Source organism: Rattus norvegicus, chromosome 13 (genome assembly GCF_036323735.1).
Source record: "Rattus norvegicus strain BN/NHsdMcwi chromosome 13, GRCr8, whole genome shotgun sequence".
Lineage (NCBI taxonomy): Eukaryota > Metazoa > Chordata > Mammalia > Rodentia > Muridae > Rattus > Rattus norvegicus.
The window spans coordinates 65,253,028-65,270,062 of NC_086031.1; the positions used below are offsets into that span (position 1 = coordinate 65,253,028).

At 40.0% G+C, this 17,035-nt stretch overlaps 1 protein-coding gene across 7 annotated transcripts in view; it reads right to left on the reverse strand.

The window, feature by feature from the left end:
- Positions 1-17,035, reverse strand: part of Hmcn1 (hemicentin 1) — a 469,150-nt gene that overhangs the window by 87,496 nt on the left and 364,619 nt on the right. For 6 of the 7 annotated variants that reach the window (XM_039090457.2, XM_039090458.2, NM_001271292.1 and 3 more), the window contains 5 exon segments: positions 15,610-15,769; positions 13,196-13,320; positions 12,814-12,997; positions 12,130-12,227; positions 9,222-9,500 (listed from right to left, as the gene is read on the reverse strand). In XM_039090457.2, coding sequence (XP_038946385.2) covers positions 9,222-9,500; positions 12,130-12,227; positions 12,814-12,997; positions 13,196-13,320; positions 15,610-15,769 — 846 coding nt within the window. 7 annotated transcript variants of the gene reach the window in all.

Here is a 17,035-nt window from a genome sequence, read left to right on the forward strand (position 1 = left end):
ATCAGCTGGTGTACGCTGCCTTGTTGGTGGCTCAGTGTCTGAGAGATCTTGGTGGTCTAGGTTAGTTAAGACTTCTGGCCATCCTACAGTCACCCTCGTTCTCAATTTCTTCCAGCTTTTTCCTAATTCAGCCACAGTGGTCACCAGCTTCTGTCCATTGATTAGGTATGAATATCTGTATCTGACTCAGCTGCTTGTTGGGTCTTTTGGAGGGCAGTCATGATAGGTCCCTTTTTGTGATAGCTACAGTAATAGTGTCAGCTCCCCTTGAGCTGGATCCCAATTTGGGCCTGCCACTGGACCTTCTTTCCTGAAGTCTCTTCTCCATTTCCACCCCTGCAGTTCTTTCAGACAGGAACAATAATGGGTCAGAGTTTTTCACTGTGGGATCGAAACTCCATCCCTCACTTGATGCCCTGTCTTTTTGCTGGAGGTGGGCTCTACAAGTTCCCTCTCCCTACTGTAGGACATTTCATCTAAGGTCCTTCCCTCTTAGTACTGAGGATCTCTTACCTCCTAGGTCTCTGGTACCTTCTGGAGAAGTCCCAACCTCCTACCTCCTGAGGTTGCCAGTTTCCATTCTTTCTGCTGGCCCTCAGGGCTTCAGTCTTTTTCCCCTCCCAATACCAGATCGTGTTCCCATCTTCCCCTCCCTGTCCCCCTTCGCACACCCAGGTCCTTCCCTCTCTCCCCCTTCTTGTGACTGCTTTCTTCTCCTTCCTAAGTGGGATTGAGGAGTCCTCACTTGGGCCCTTCGGCTTGTTGACCTTTTTGAGATCTGTGGATTGTATCCTGGGTATTCTGAAGTGCTTTTTTTTATTATTGTTTGTTTTTTTGCTAATATCAACTTATTAGTGAGTACATACCATACATGACCTTTTAGGTCTGAGTTACCTCACTCAGGATGAACTCAGAACGATATTTTCTAGTTCTATCCATTTGCTGCAAACCACAGGATGTCTTCGTTCTTAATAGCTGAGTAGCAGTCAGTGCACTGTAAACTGTATCCATTCTTCTGTTGTGGAACATCAGGGTTGTTTCTAGCTTCTGGCATCACAAATAAGGCTGCTATGAACATAGTGGAGCATGTGCTCCTGTGGCATGGTGGTACATCTTTTGGGTTTATGCCCAAGAGTGGTATATCTGGATCTTCAGGTAGACCTATTTCCAATTTTCTGAGGAACCTCCAGATTGATTTCTAGAGTGGTTGTACCAGTTTGCAATCTCCCCAGCAATGGATGGGTGTTCCTTTCTCCACATCCTTGACAAGATGTGCTATCACCTGAGGTTTTGAATCTTAGCCATTCTGATTGTTATGAGGTGGGCTCTTAAGGTTGTTTTGATTTGCACTTCCCTGATCACTAGGGACTTTGAACATTTCTTTATGTGCATCTTAGCCATTCGAGATTCTTCTCCTGTGAATTCTGTGTAGTTCTGTACCACATTTTTTGATTGGGTTGTTTTTGGTGGTTAGTGAAGAATTTTTCCCCCCAATCTGTATGTTGCTGATTTGTCTTAATGACTATGTCCTTTGTTTTACAGAAGCTTTCCAGTTTCAAGAGGTCCCACTTATCAATTCTTGATCTTAGGGTGTGAGATGTTGGAGTTCTGTTTAGAAAATTTCCCCCTGTGCCAATGAGTTCAAGGCTCTTTCCCCCTTTCTCTTCTATTAGATTCATTGTATCTGGCTTTATGTTGAGGTCCTTGATCCACTTGGACTTGAACTTTGTACAAGGTAACAAATATGGATCTATTTTCATTTTTCTACATCAGACTGCCAGTTAGACCAGCACCATTCATTGAAGATTTTTTTTTCCTTCCATTGTACATTTTTGGCTTCTTTGTTAAAGATCAAGTGTCTATAAGTGTGTGGTTTTATTTCTGGGTCTTCAATTCTGTTCCATTGATCAACATGTCTGTCTCTGTACCAATGTTATTCAGTTTTTTCACTATTACTCTCTAGTATATCTTGAGGTCAGAGATGGTGATTTCCCCTAGATGTTCTTTTAGTGTTAAGAATTGTTTTCGCTATTCTGGGTTTTTTGCCTTTCCAGATGAATTTGAGAATTACTCTTTCCTTGCCTTTGAAGAATTGTGTTGGGATTTTGATGGGAATTGCATTGAATCTGTAGACTGCCTGTGGTGGGTTGGCCATTTTTACTGTGTTAATTCTGCCAATCCATGAGCAGAGGAGATCTCTCCATTTTCTGAGATCTTCTTCGATTTCTTTCTTGAGATAATTGAAGTTGTTGTCATACAGATCTTTCACTTGTTTGGTTAGAGTTACCCCAAGACACTATATATTATTTGTGGCTATTTTGAAGGGAGTTGTTCCCCTAATTTCTTTCTTAGCCTGTTTATATTTATATAAGAAAAAGAGAACACAGCAAATCTATCCTTTTTTGTTTTAGACTCCAATTAGGAAATCTGTGCGCCTTAATCATCATCCCAGAGTTCCTCCTTTTACACTTCAAGACATCTGATATATGAGTATCAAAATATATTTTACATGCGCTATAAGACTGATATATGGTTTCCTGATTAATAGATTATAATGGCTCCATATCACTAACTGAATTAAACAAAAGTTAGTTTCTAAAGTTTCTAACACTCTCTTCTTCAATATAGTTATGTGAGCCCTAGACTTCAAATGAGGTTACTTCCTCCTGCAACTGGCCCTGTCCTTAATGCTTCTCAGTCAACACCACCCACTGCCTGAGCTTGTCAGGCATCATCAAGATTCTATGAGTGATTTGAAGTTTCCTTATAAAGCCCAAATCATGCTCTGTAAACTCTCTACTCTCTTTAAACTTCATAGTATGTGTTTTGTTTCACCTCTTGGTGAAAGCACTAATTTGGCTCTCCATTTGACTATAATCAATTCGTCATTATTTTTCTTAGTTATTATTTGCTAAATGTCAGTCATGGAAACAGAAAGATTCATTAAAAATTCTCCTCCCTCTCACGTTCATGGGGACTAGGTTAGGACAGTGGCATGAGCAGCTTGGCTCCTATTGCCTCAAACTCTACTCTCTAGATGCTCCATGTGTCAGGCAAAAGCCAACCGCTTCACTTTGGATTGCCCCATGCCTCTTATACCCAGGGAAGAGGGGAATTCAGTGCCCTGACTGAATACTCAAGAATTTGTATTTCCTGTCTAAATCCCAGTTTGGAGCCCTAAAAGAAAAAATACTATGATCAGATAAATAGCTCCATTTCTGTGTTTTATAAAAACACCCTGATGTGAACTAGCATTCGGACAGTTTTTGGTTCCTTTTTCAGTGTTCCTCATACTTGTATGATGGATCGACTAACCATTTAGTCACATAGTCTGGAGACTGAGACTCGATCTTGATACCTTCACATCATCAACTCCACAGTTGAAATTCACAACTAAGCTAAAATAAATGTGCAATTATTTCTAGAAAAATATATACATTCTTTTATTTTCATCACTATAACCTAAGGTACAATACTGTTTATGATAGAATATCTTCCTTTCTGCTTTTAGGTACCTCTTCCTCATTATTATTATTAATTATTATTATTATTATTATTAGCATTATTATCATTGTAAAACTGCCTTAACTGCCCTGTTTATCATTTGTGACCATTTGTTTTTAATATAACATTTTAAATTTATTCTTTGTGAGTTTCTTACATGTATGAGATGTGTTTTGATCCTATTTGACTGCCCTCTCTTTCCAGCTGCTGGATCCCCTCACCTCTTCTTTCCAACAGTGGGAACATTGAGTTTAATTAGTGATGTCCATGCATTTCCTTCATGGGTCTGGGGCCATCCATTGGAGCATGACCAATCTACCAGTGACTATAACCTCAAAGAAAACTGATCAGCTGCCCATAGCTCCTCCATTAGGGGTGGAGTTCATATGCCTTTTCTGAGTGTTGATTGGCATTATCTCGTGCAGCTCCTGTGCAGGAAACTGCAGCTGCAGTGTGTTTGAAATGGTCCAGAAGTGACCATTTTGGTCCAGTTCTCTCTAACCTTTAGCTTGTATAATCTTTTAATAACCTTTCCATGATTTTATAAGCCTGTTGGGGAGGGGACCTAACACAGATGCTCCACTTCTCTACCCAATATTATTTAAATATTAATTGCTTTTAAGTGACTCCAGTTTTGTTAGGGCTAGAATAGTAGTATTTGTCATATTTCTCAACCTATTTAGCATGTATTAGATAGAATATATGTAGCACTGTTAGCCAAGGAGGTCTAAGTGGGTGTGCTTTTTCCCCCTTTTTTCTTATTGGATAGTTTATGTATTTATATTTCAAATGTTATCCCCTTTCCCAATTTCCCCCTCTCCTATACTCCCTTCCCCTGCTTCTGTGAAGATGCTCCCCCTCCCACACACCCACTCCCATCTCAACATCCAGGCATTCCCCTACACTGGGGAAATGAGCCTTCACAGGACCAAGGGCTTCTCTTCCTATTGATTTCAGACAAGGCCATCCTCTGCTACATATGCAGCTGGATCATGGGTCCCCCCATGTGCACTCTTTGATTGGTGCTTTAGTCCCTGGGAGCTCTGGGGTGTCTGGTTGGTTGATATTGTTGTTCTTCCTATGGGATTGCAAACCCCTTCAGCTCCTTCATTCCTTTCTCTAACTCCTCCATTGAGGTCCCCATGCCCAGTTGGATGGTTTGCTGCAAGATTCTTAATCTGTATCAGTAAGGCTCTGGCAGAGCCTCTCCGGAGACATCCATACCAGGTTCCTGTCAACAAGCACTTCTGGGTTTGTTGGCTGCTTATAGTATGGGATAGACTTAAGAAAGTCTATAAAGAGACAACCCCTTGGCCATAGGCTTTCTCCCTTGGTTCTGCTCTAGTCAGAGTTGACTTCTGCTGGAGGTAAAGGGACATTGCAAGATCATTGATTAGCCATGATGTAGGCCTCAAGAGAAGGACAAACATCCGAACTGCCCAGTCAGGGCAGCAATGGCTACCCCCAACCCCAGACATCTCTCTTAATGAAAAAGCAAAGGACCAAGGATGTCACTCTGTGACAGTGCTTGCCTAATATGCTCAGGGCTCTGGGTTCACCTCTGCATCACAGAAATAAGTTCAAAGCCAAGGTAAATCTTAAAATAGGAAATGGTAGAATCTGTTTAAATTTTGAAAAATCTTTTTTTTCCACCTTCACAGTTTATTTCTTTTTGATCAAAGATTCAGTAGGACCAATGGCTGCAAGCTCCTACTACTTTTATTTTCTTACCATGTATGTAGTTATCATATCCTTGAACACTGAGCCCCAAACAATCCCTTCATTCCTTAAGTTGAGATGCTAGACTATTTCATCACAGCAACAGGCAAGTATCAGGGCACCATCCATCATTCACATCTTGATGTTATTGGGAGGTACTGCTATAGGAAGTGTGGCCTGCACCGAAGAAATGGAAGAATATTTGTGGAATGGGGGTGACAGGCATATCTTTCTCTGACCTCTTCTTTTTAGTCTCTGTTTCGCAGCTGTGGTGAGAGTAACATCTCTGTTTCGTCATCGTGTTTGCATGATGTTTTGTTTCTTCATGGCCAAAGCAACCAAACAGATGACCATGGAGAGTTCTGAACCACTAAGTCTAAGCCATTCCCCCAACTTTATACAGTTTTATTAGGTATTTATTAGAGCGACAAGAAGGCTGAGTAGAGCATACTCATGCAAAAAAAGGGTCTATCTTCCACAGTACTCAAATCTAGGTTCTAACTAGTTCTATCTTATACCTATCAGAATGTCTGAAATAAAAAACTCAAGGGACAGCACATAAAGGAGAGAATGTGGAGTGATAGGAACACTCCTCCATTGCTGGTGAAGGATGGTGAAGGGGCCGTTTCAACAGCCAGTATCACAATTCCTAATATTGCTCTTGGAATCCATTCTTGACTTACAGCCTTTCTCCTTACAGCCAGATTGCCCTTTCCAAGTGAAGATCTATTTATGCTATGGTACTTACTACAACTCGTAATGACTTCTTGTTTTTAGAGGATAAAACTGGAGCTTTCTTTCAGAATTAACATATACATTTGAATTTTATTTAATTTATCCATAGTTTGAGTTTTTAACAAGCATATGATGCCTTTTGATTCAATAAATCTTCATTCCCTCCCCTCTAATTCCTTCCATATCCACCACCCGTGCACCATTTTAGCTCCCCAATCTATGTGCTCTATTTTGAAATCCACTGAGCTGGGACCAGTTAGTATCGACCTATAAGTGCACAGGTTAAAGGCACTGGAGCGTGCCTCTCAGGAGCCATGTCCCTGAAGAAAACTGACTTTCTTTCTCCCATCAGCCATCAGTTGCCAATAGCTCCTCACCCAGGACTTGGAACTTTTGAGTCTTTCCCCTGTTAGTTCTGAGATTTTGTCAGGCACGATCTAGCGCGGGTCTTATGAATAAGATGACAGACATGTGTGCAATGGCCTTGTTCTATCCAGCAACTAGTCTTTCTCTTCAGATGTCCACGTCTCAGATGGTGATCTGTTTGACCCCTGTGATGATGCCTGAGGCTTTTAGAAAGGGTTACGATACAGCTGTGCCATCCAGACCCGACAACTCCAAGTCTCTCGTTCTCTGCATTCACTAGTTGTGGATCTGTGGATTAATCACCTTCTACCACAGAAAGAAGCTCCTCTGATGAGAGATGAGAGGTGCACTATTATGAAATTTTCATAACTGGTCGTGGCATCTGGGTGCTGCTAAACTCAGAGCTTCATGGTGTTTGATGTTCTCTCTTGCTTTAGCGTTCTAGCCACACTGTACTTTTTCAAAGCCACCTATCCACCATGACACCTCCCACCACATGCTGAGAATTGAAGGCAGCAGCAGTGTCCCAAGTAGAAATGTTTGCAAGCTGAGTAGTGGTGCTGTCCTATGTGAGGCGCTGAATGGATTCATTTTGAGCAGACAGGGAGACACTTCTCATCTTTCTGTGTCATGGAATATTATCCTATAATCTTTTCACCCCGGAATGCTGGGCTTTGGACATCACCCCAGCAGCATCATTGCTGTTCTCTCTTTTATTTGCTGCAGCAATGTGTCTGTTTGTAATTCTGCTTCTGGAGTCTCTCTCCATTGTCACATGACAACCAGATCCTTGTGGTTTCAGGGCTATACGAACACAGCATCTTCTTCAATCCAGTCTTTACTCTCACTAGAGGGACTTTTTAGAAGAGACTTCTGGCTGCATATTTTTCCTGAAAATTATTCTTGTCTTTTAAAGAGTCTAACTCCCCTAGAGGGTTGTCAAAGACCTTCACAGAATGCCTTTCTGCTCACTTGGCCTCGTTTCACCCCCTTATACTCAGTTTCCATGAGTTTGAACTCACAATTAAGTTCTATCACCTATAGATGAAATGGGCAACGGTCTTCAATTCTGCCTCACTTTGAGTCCTTCCATTTGATGGGTCTATAGGGAAGATCTACTTTGGAACTTACTGTCCCACAGAGTGTTATGCTAACCACTAGACCCTCATCACAACAAAATTATTATTAGTTCTTCAATTTCTTTTCCTCACTCTCCAAATGGAGGAACTTGAGGGCTGAACTCATCTTTCCTATTTGATGATAATTCAATTGTCTAACATTCAATGATTACACAGTAGGCCTTCACGACTGGCAGACAGAAACATGCTCAGAACATAATATACATACAATTCATATTTAATATGTGAGCAGTGAAGACAAGGTCACGTTATCTCTTTCATTGTAACCCATGCTGATAAACCGATGGGTAGGGATTTGTAACCTACACATCTTAATTGCACAACCCAAATTTTGTGTTGTTTCTATGTTTTTAAATAGCCTGGGAAAAATATCTCTTCCACCACTACCTTTCCGATCTGAAGACTCAGATATATCAGAGCATCTTCTTTGGTATATTTCCACAGTGTTCTGCCTCCGTCTGCACTTAGAACTCCCATCAGCACAGCTCAGAAGTACCTAATTTGGTTTCAATTCAATCCAACAAATACACACTAAGAATGTCTGGTGTGTCAGACATCATCCTGAGCATTGGGGACCAGCAATAAGAAAGAGGCATGCTGCATTCCCCACCATAAAACCTAACTGGGGATAAAGACAACTCTTAAATTCACATAAATAATTGAATTTTAATAGGTACTCTGAGAAAGATTACAGAGCACTCTGAAAGCAGACGCTAGCCCTTCCTAACCAGGACTCCTGCCAACATTCTTTTCTGCTATTCTCAGTAGGGAGCATAGCTGCTCTGTGAAAGGACTATGGCAGCTGCCCAATATCAAACCTCAAGAAATCTTGACTATCATTTTAGGTAATTTCATTTAGCCCCCTTTTATGCCCACCATCCACATTTTTTGTTACACACAAAATTGTAATTTGTCTTTATGTTGGTTTTCGCTGGTAAAATGTTATACTATGAACTTAAAATATAGACTTTGAATGTACACAAGAGTTACTAGAAATTGACTATTCAAAGTGATTGTTCTGACTGTAATCTTAAAATTAGGTAATATAAGACTGTTTGGGATAATGGCATAAATATTATTGCCGTATTTTATCCAATTTCCATTTTCAAATGTGCTTTAAATTTTTAGAAAAAGTTAAAAAGCCATCTATTAGGGCTCAGGCAGATGGGCCAGTAGGTGAAGCTCTTGCTTTATAAGCATGAAGACTGGAATTAGGATACCCAGAACCCACTGAAAGCAGGGTAGGCATGGTGGCCACCTGCAATCACAATACCCAGGTGGGAGGCATCAGTCAGGGATCTCTGGGGGGAAGATGGCCAGTGAGACTCTAGGTCCAGAGAAAGATGCAGGGTCAAAAAACAGAGTAAGAGCAGTTAAGAACCATGTCTAACACTAACACCAGGTCTCTGCATGGATACACTTACCTCCACATCTGCACACACATAGGAACCCATGCATGTGCAAACACACACTCTCATACACATGAAAAGGTCTGATATTAATGGAATAACATGATTTTTCAATTAATAATATCTTACAAATAGGAGTTTTTACCTATCAAAACAAAGAAAACTCACCATTCAAGCTCAACCCACTTTACATGAATTTAGGTGACTTATAGAACAGAAATAGAAATGCAATAAAGTTTTCATTAAAGTTCGTTCCATAAAGATCGAGTCTAAGTACTGTACTCAGTATCTAGGTCTCAGCTGCCGCTGAATTCTCAAGTGCCCTGTACTTATCAGAATGGCTAGGTACCTAGGACTTTCAGGACAAAATGCTTGCTGACTTCTCCAGCTTCATTTGAGGCAACGCAGGTGTACTTTCCAGTATCTTCCGTGTCTGCCTTGATGAGCTGAAGGACCATCCCCTGAGTGCCGATGGTCAGATGAGCATCAAGCGCCAGAGGCTGGCCGTCTCTGAGCCAAGACATGCTAGGGGTAGGGGCTCCATCTGTAAAGCACGTCATAGAGGTAGAACTGCCTTTGACAAGTGTGATTTCCTCTGTTCCCATTGCGTTGTCCATATTCGGTGGCACTATACAGAAAATAAATCAGGAAAAATGTATGCATATCATAATTCGAGGTGAACTTAATTACCAGTATTTAAATACTTCCATACTGTTTTTACATTCGATAAAGCAAAGTATTTTCAAAGAGCATAGAATAAATTGACTTTATTGTAAACCATTTATTGATTGGGCTAATTATTAATCTTCCATAGATTAGCAAAGAAGTCTTGAAATTGTTTTCCTACTGAATATACAATCAATGTGCATTATATCTTGGTAACATTTTCAACTTGCTAGCACTGTCTCTTTAATTTGTTATGATGCAACAGTAGTTCTTATAGTAATTCAATATTATACTTTCAATGACTATGTGAAAAACACAGTAATAGAGTAAGTTTTATAAATATCACAGATTGCAGTTCTTAGTTACTCAGAGTTGTTCTGAGATGTTCTTATGGATTAGAGAAATGTGAACCAGCAATCTACCCTATATCATAAATGCAAATGCACATATCCAAACATTTTTATCTCTAAATGAGTTGCTAATGTCAGGAAGAAGTTTGTTGGAGCTTTTTTTTTTTTTTTTTGCTTTTTTGTATGTGCACATGAACAAAAAAAATCTTCTTCTGTCTGTCTGAAATATTATGTTGCAGACTTTAGTTCTGTTTGTTTAACAGGAAGCACACAGGAAGCCAGGATACTAGGAAGGTGGCATAGGTGTGTCTTAAGGGAGGAGAGAGAGTACAGAGAAGGAATTCTGAGGGTGGAATGCCTTGGGCAGGAAGTGACGGGGAGATGACAGTGAGAGCCTAGGTAGATTAACCAAAATGAACAAGTCATATAGAAACCTACTATCTTAACCACCCCTCTCCCAATACACAAAAGAGAGACTATATGGAGTCCCCATGTACGGCTATGTAATGATGCTTCTAAACAGGTACTAAACACAATCCCCAATCTTAGAACATACTAGCAGGTACTAAACACAATCCCCAGTCCTAGAAGTGGGAAATCACCACAGTAATTGGCCAAGCATGCTCCAAGTCCTCTCAAACTATCAGGCTCTTGTCAGTCTCTTGGTGGCCCACCAGAACTAGAGTATAACGCGATATTTTTATAGGTCACACACATCTGTTTCAAGACAGAGAAAGAACAAGCTAGAGACAGGATGAAAGCGTCCCTGTTACTGGCTAACCTTCAGTGTGCTGGGAGATACAAAGCAGGCTCCTGGGGTAGAAAAGGCAACAGTTGTCTTACTCAGCTGTGAACCCTCCAAACCAAAAAACTAACTTGTTGGGCAAGTTGGAGTCACCTGTGCAACCGTGGCACAAACGCTGTAGTGTTTACCCACCACTCCGATTAAAGACCTGTTGCACTGGAAGGAACTCATGTCTGGTATTGTACTCTGGGTTACAAACAGTTGACTGAGGAGATTGTAGGCCCAAATGGAGAACTCACTATTGTTTAACTAAATTACTTCAGATTGCCTTCTAAATCTCTGTTGCCATGCTGAAAACAAAAGTTACCATCACCCCCAAATTAGAGAAGCCTCTCCTTGCAGTGAACAGCAATGAGTTCAAAGACTCATGGTTACCCAAAGAAGCTGAGAATAAGTTAGAGATTATCCCTAAGCAAGTCATTTATATAACTCCCTTTAATAGCATAAAAAGAGGCATTATCATAGTTAGTCTGTCTACACAAACTAGAGTCACCTGGGAAGAGAGAACCTCAATTGAGGAATTGCCTCCCTTTGATTGGTTGGTGTGTGTGTCTGCAGGACATTTCCTTCATTGATAATTGCTATAGGAAGGTCCAGGCCATTGTGAGCATTACCAACTCCAGGTAGGTGGCCCTGATTGTGTATGGAAGCACACTGAGCAAGTCATGGAGAGCAAGCCAAGAAGTAGCATTCCTTTGTGGTTCTGCTTCATGACAGCAACAGACAAACTGATATAGCTGGGACACATGTAAGTTACAAGATGAGGCAAAGACGAAGAGCTGAAAATACCATCTACAAGACTCAGTGCCACCATTGCAATCATGAACTCATAGCAACAGTGGTTGACTACCCTGCCCATACATGACAGGTCCGCAATCAGTCTGGCCCTGTCAACCAGGAGTCATGGAAGGAAGAGGGCTACTAGGGGTATATCTGTTACCACTAACTATTCATTATTGACAGGTTTTAAAGGATGAATGACCATTATCTTTAGAGCTTTCCAGGTTCCAATGGATAACTCCAAACTCATGATCACACAGACAGCCTTGGGAGACTCAGTGGGTCACAAAACAAAATATTAGACAGAAATAGGAAAAAGAGATTTGGAAAAGTAGGTGGTAGACAGGTGATAGGAAAGCACGAGAGGGTGGGCTAGGAGAGTGTTCTGTAGTCATTATGAAAATGTGACACCATCAAAAATTTAATAAAGAAATCTTACACCTGATTGATTTTGTATTCGATGAGAATTTTTGACAGATAATGTAGACCAATAAATACAGACTCCTTGGGGGGAGAAAATCTTGCCTAGTAGAGAGAGATTTTTCACCAGTTATTTTTGACAGAGGGATGTTGGACTTACAAGTCTTTGAGGAGGACAGTTAATAAGGGCATGCTGCTTAATGCCACTAAAGTAGCAGGATCATTCTGTGACATACCAAAGACTTGAAGGCTGTAGCGCTTACTATCTATCCCAGCTCTATTGGAGGCCACACAAGTATACACAGCAACATCAGACACCTGAGCTCTCACGATCCTGCAAAACAGGACCCAGCATCTCATACTCAAGATACACAAGATAATTATGACTTATAAACAGACAATAGAATAAAATTTATATTGAAAATTCTTAGACATGAAACCTGTGACCGTTACCACAAAATGTAGGCATCTCCAACTGCAGCTGTTTGCACAGTGGTGACGGCAGTAATGGCAAACCACTACGACTACAACATAATTGCTAGAGTGAATATTTTTCAAACACGCTAACAGAGAAAAATGGTAGCATGAAAATCACATGAACATCATCAACAACCTCCCATCTTAATGTGTAACACCGTGCTTAAAATATACATCTTAGAAATATAAACTTGATAACAATTCATCGCTCAAGAACCATTGAGTAAAGACACCTTTATAAAACAAGCACGTAAATAAGAGGACAAAACCACTTCCATGTTCGATCCCTTAGCTTCCCTCTTCTGAACACATACTGAATGGTGTCCCATGACAGCAGTCAAAGCATAGGGAAGAGGATGACTTAAATGCCGTGTAGGAGAAATAAGAGTTGTCTACCACTGTTATCATAAGCACTTAGGAAAGGACACACAACACAATCTAACCTGATGGCCTGCCCTGCTGACAGCAAGCGAATGTGGGAAGAGATGGGCAGAGGAAGGCCGTTCTTCAGCCAGCTGATCTGCGGTGGAGGTGTCCCCGTGGCTTTGCATTCGATGTTTAGTGACGTGTCTACCAGAGCCATCAGTTTCTCTGCCTCCTCCTTATTACCTCGGATTTTAGGTGGAACTGTGAAACGCACACAGTGAATGAGAGAGAAGATTTATGAGTTCAAATCATTTGCACTGTAATTGTTCTTGCTTCTGCTTTGTATCCCAAAAGAAAATACCATGGATATTAGATTTACTTAAATACTCCAGTCACCTGTGGCCTATCAATGGATTCTTAAGGTAGCAAAGTCAAAACTTGGCGGCATTTCATATTTACCATAGACATTCAAGTTAAATATTCGGTCTTCTTCTCCAGCAGGATTAGTAGCCACACATGTATACTTTCCCATGTCAGATGTGAGGGCTCTGTAAATATTTAGTGTGCTGCCATCTGTGGTGACCCTGTGGAAAAAGTCAGGACAGAGGCACTGTGGGGATAGGATTTGAAAAACTCGTTCAACTTTATTGTGTCCTCTGAAAAACATATGCCATTATAACATAATGCCTTCACCTTGAATAGAATGATTTAACCCTATTTCACAACTACATAGAAACCTATGAAAGGCAGAGCCACCGAAACCAATGGCAATCTCAGAAAACTAAAATTATATAGAGACCATTTTCATATCCATCATCTCCTTCTGAGAAGAAGAAAACAGAGATAGTCAGGTCAGGAACATGACAGACAGAGGTGCCTTTCTCTCAGCCTTAGAATGCTACATCTTAGGGACAAATAGGAGTTATCTACTCAATGAAAATTTGAAAGTTCTGGTGTGAAATGAAGAACATGAAGAGCTGAAAATGTGGAGAAAAATTAATTGTAAATATCATAGTGATATTTTAATAAAGAGAACAAAGTAGTATCATTTACTTAAACAGTGATGACTGTACATTTATAGATAGATTCTGAACTCTTTTTCAAGTGGCTAAGATCTTTTGAATCATGTAAAAGTAAATGATAAATATGAAATTAGATAAAAAAATATATCTAATTAAGATTATCACACTATTCATTTTCTCCACATACCATTAATTATCAAACAAAACATTCTATGCTTTTGGATGTTTAAAATGTTATCTACAACTATTTTAAGAATAGTTATTTCATCAACACCCCTGATTATATTGCAAACTAAAATTGCAGGTTGTCTCAGTCAATAATTTTTAAAAAGTGACCTTGATAAATTGTTCTACCTAGATATCTACAGCACCATCAGACAGTGATGAGTCATCAGCCAAGTGGAGGCAACGAAAAGCAACTTTTAAGAATTTAGAGTTCCAACCTCCCACGTACTAACATAGAACCCTAAGCTTCACCATGTCTGACAGATGCCCACTACCCACTTAATGAAAATCACTAAACACTTGTTAATTCTTCATATTTGTTCACAGAACAGACATAAAATGCCCAATATTTCTGAAAACATTATCTGGCAGCTTACCCAATCTCGTAAATGGGACAAATACTACATTTTAATACAAAACAAGTACTAGGAAAATGATGCTTACTGTATTTACGTTTTATGTATTCAATTCACTGACTAGAGGAGAAAATACTGCAATATTGAATAAATTATAAATTTAATAGTACAGAATAATTATGCATATAATTATTCTGGCATATGTGTGTAGATATGTTTGTGTTGAAATATCTTTATGAGACTGTAGACTGTTTCTCTGGAGAAATTTGTTCAAGGTACATGGGAAACCTATTGCATTGTCATTCACCTCTGTTAAAAGAGAAATATGGATCAGCTCAAAGTGGATGTGAACAAACCGTGAACTGGAAAATGATGCTCTTATGTCTTTTCTCATAATTCATCCATAAAACCTGCATTCATGCCATTTGATAACTTTAAGATAAAAACCCACAGCTAGGAATATTGATGACTCTTGTGGAGTGCTGTTGGCTTGACTTTAACAGGGAAAGAATTAATTGTTTTATGACATGGACTTGTTAAGGATATTCTCAAACTGGAGGAATATATTCAATGTCAGTTTTTGCATAATATTTTGATGATTGGTATCTGAGATTTTATAATCAGAATTGATGACTAAGGACCATTCTCTCCCTCTTTACCTCCCTCCAACACACACACACACACACACACACACACACACACACACACACACACACACTATGCTTTAGAGAGCTATCTAAAGAGAGTTTCAATACTCAAAGCTAAAATGAAGCTAATTCTTCTTCTATTTGTAAATAAAGGATAGTTAAGGTCTAATGACACAGAAGCTGGGGTGGTTGTTTTTCTCAGCTCCACAGAAGCCTAGACATATCCAGGAAATGAAAACCTAATTGAGTAATGCCTCCACCTGATTTTCCTGTGGGCATTTCTATGGGAGCATTTCTTGATTAATGATTGATGTGTGAAGTTAACTGTTGGCAGTACCGTCTCTGGGTAGGTGTTCTTGGGTTGTATAAGAAAGCAAGGTGAGCAAGCCATGAGGACAAGGTAGTAAGCAGCATTCTTCCATGGTCTCTGTTTCAGGGCCTGTCCCACAGCTTCTGGCCTGGACTTCCTACCTAGACTTCATTTCATGACAGACTCTAAGGTATAAAACAAAATAAACAATTCCCTCCCAGAAATATTTTTGGTCATGGTATTTATTACATCAATAGAAAACAAACTAGAACAGACATAGGTATTATTCGTGTGAAATCTGGGCATTTCATACCTGACTCGTTCTGTTTCACCACTCACTATGGGTTTTCCGTCTCTAAGCCACTGTAGACGAGGGATGGGAATGCCATCTGCATCACAGACCAGCTCCACATTTTCCCCAAGAAGGACACTAACTTCACTTGGAACTTCCGCACCGGCAACACTTGGAGGGACTTTAGAGAAATAAGACTTTGATTAGGAAAGTATAAGGATGTACATGCTAATGAGTGTGATGGAATAATAAACCATACCATTTCCTTCTTGTAACATCCTTTTGTCTCTGTGTATACATACACATATGTTGTCCTTTGGTGTGGTCAGGCATGTGGAGAACAGAGAACAACTTGTGGGAGCTGGGTATCTCCTTATACTATGTAGGTATCAGGGATTGAACTCGGGTCGTTAGGTTTGATGGTAATCACCTTTACCTGAAGATCCACTTCATTGGCCCACAACATGTCATGTCTAATTCAGAATCCTTCCTGGATTAGGACTGGCCTATAGTTACCTTCATGAATTACTTTTGAATGTGAATGACAGAGGCACCAAATTACTTCAACATTCATGATATTCTTATAACTCTTTAGTCACAGTAACTGATGACAGATTTATCTTGTAGGTAACTCAATAGAATCATTCTTAGATTAAGTCCCATTGTATTGCTGGTAATTCATATTGTTTGGAACAATCAACTTTTTAAACATTTTGGTGTAAAGTCTCATGAAAGCATGCATATTAATTATTTGTTTACTGTCTAATTGTTACTTATTCTGAGAAATCGAAGGATATATGCTCTTCAAGCCCCAATAGTTCCTGATCATTTTTATCTAGTCATCTGTGGTGTGTATTAACGTTATCAACAATGATCAAACAGCCAGCTTCAGTTCCCAGCACCTACATGGTTCACTGCCATTTGTAACTCCAGTTCCTGGACAACTGATGCCTTCTTCTGGGCTCTGGGCACCAGATATGCATGTGGTAAAGACATACACTTAGGCAAAACAATTATGTACAAGTACAAATTTTTAAAGATCAGAAAGGAACCCACTGAGATTTCTGTTCCATAGAGCTATGGAGATATACCAGGAGCAGCTCAGATTTGTACTCAGGAGCCTATCTGCCACCGCTTCCCTACCCCTATTTACTGCCATTATGACAGTCGGAATCAGGCCATGCTGGACATAGACATGCCAGGAAACTAACTCATCATGGCTATGTATCAGGATCCTTTTGGTTTGGTGAGTCACCTATTAAATATTTACTAACACAGCTCTGTTTCATCTTTCTGAATGCCATTCTATTTAACGAGGTGTACTGGCTGGTTTTGTGTGTCAACTTGACACAAGCTGGAGTTATCACAGAGAAAAGAGCCTCAGTTGTGGAAATGCCTTCATGAGATCCAGCTGTAGCACATTTTCTCAACTGGTGAGCAAGGTGGG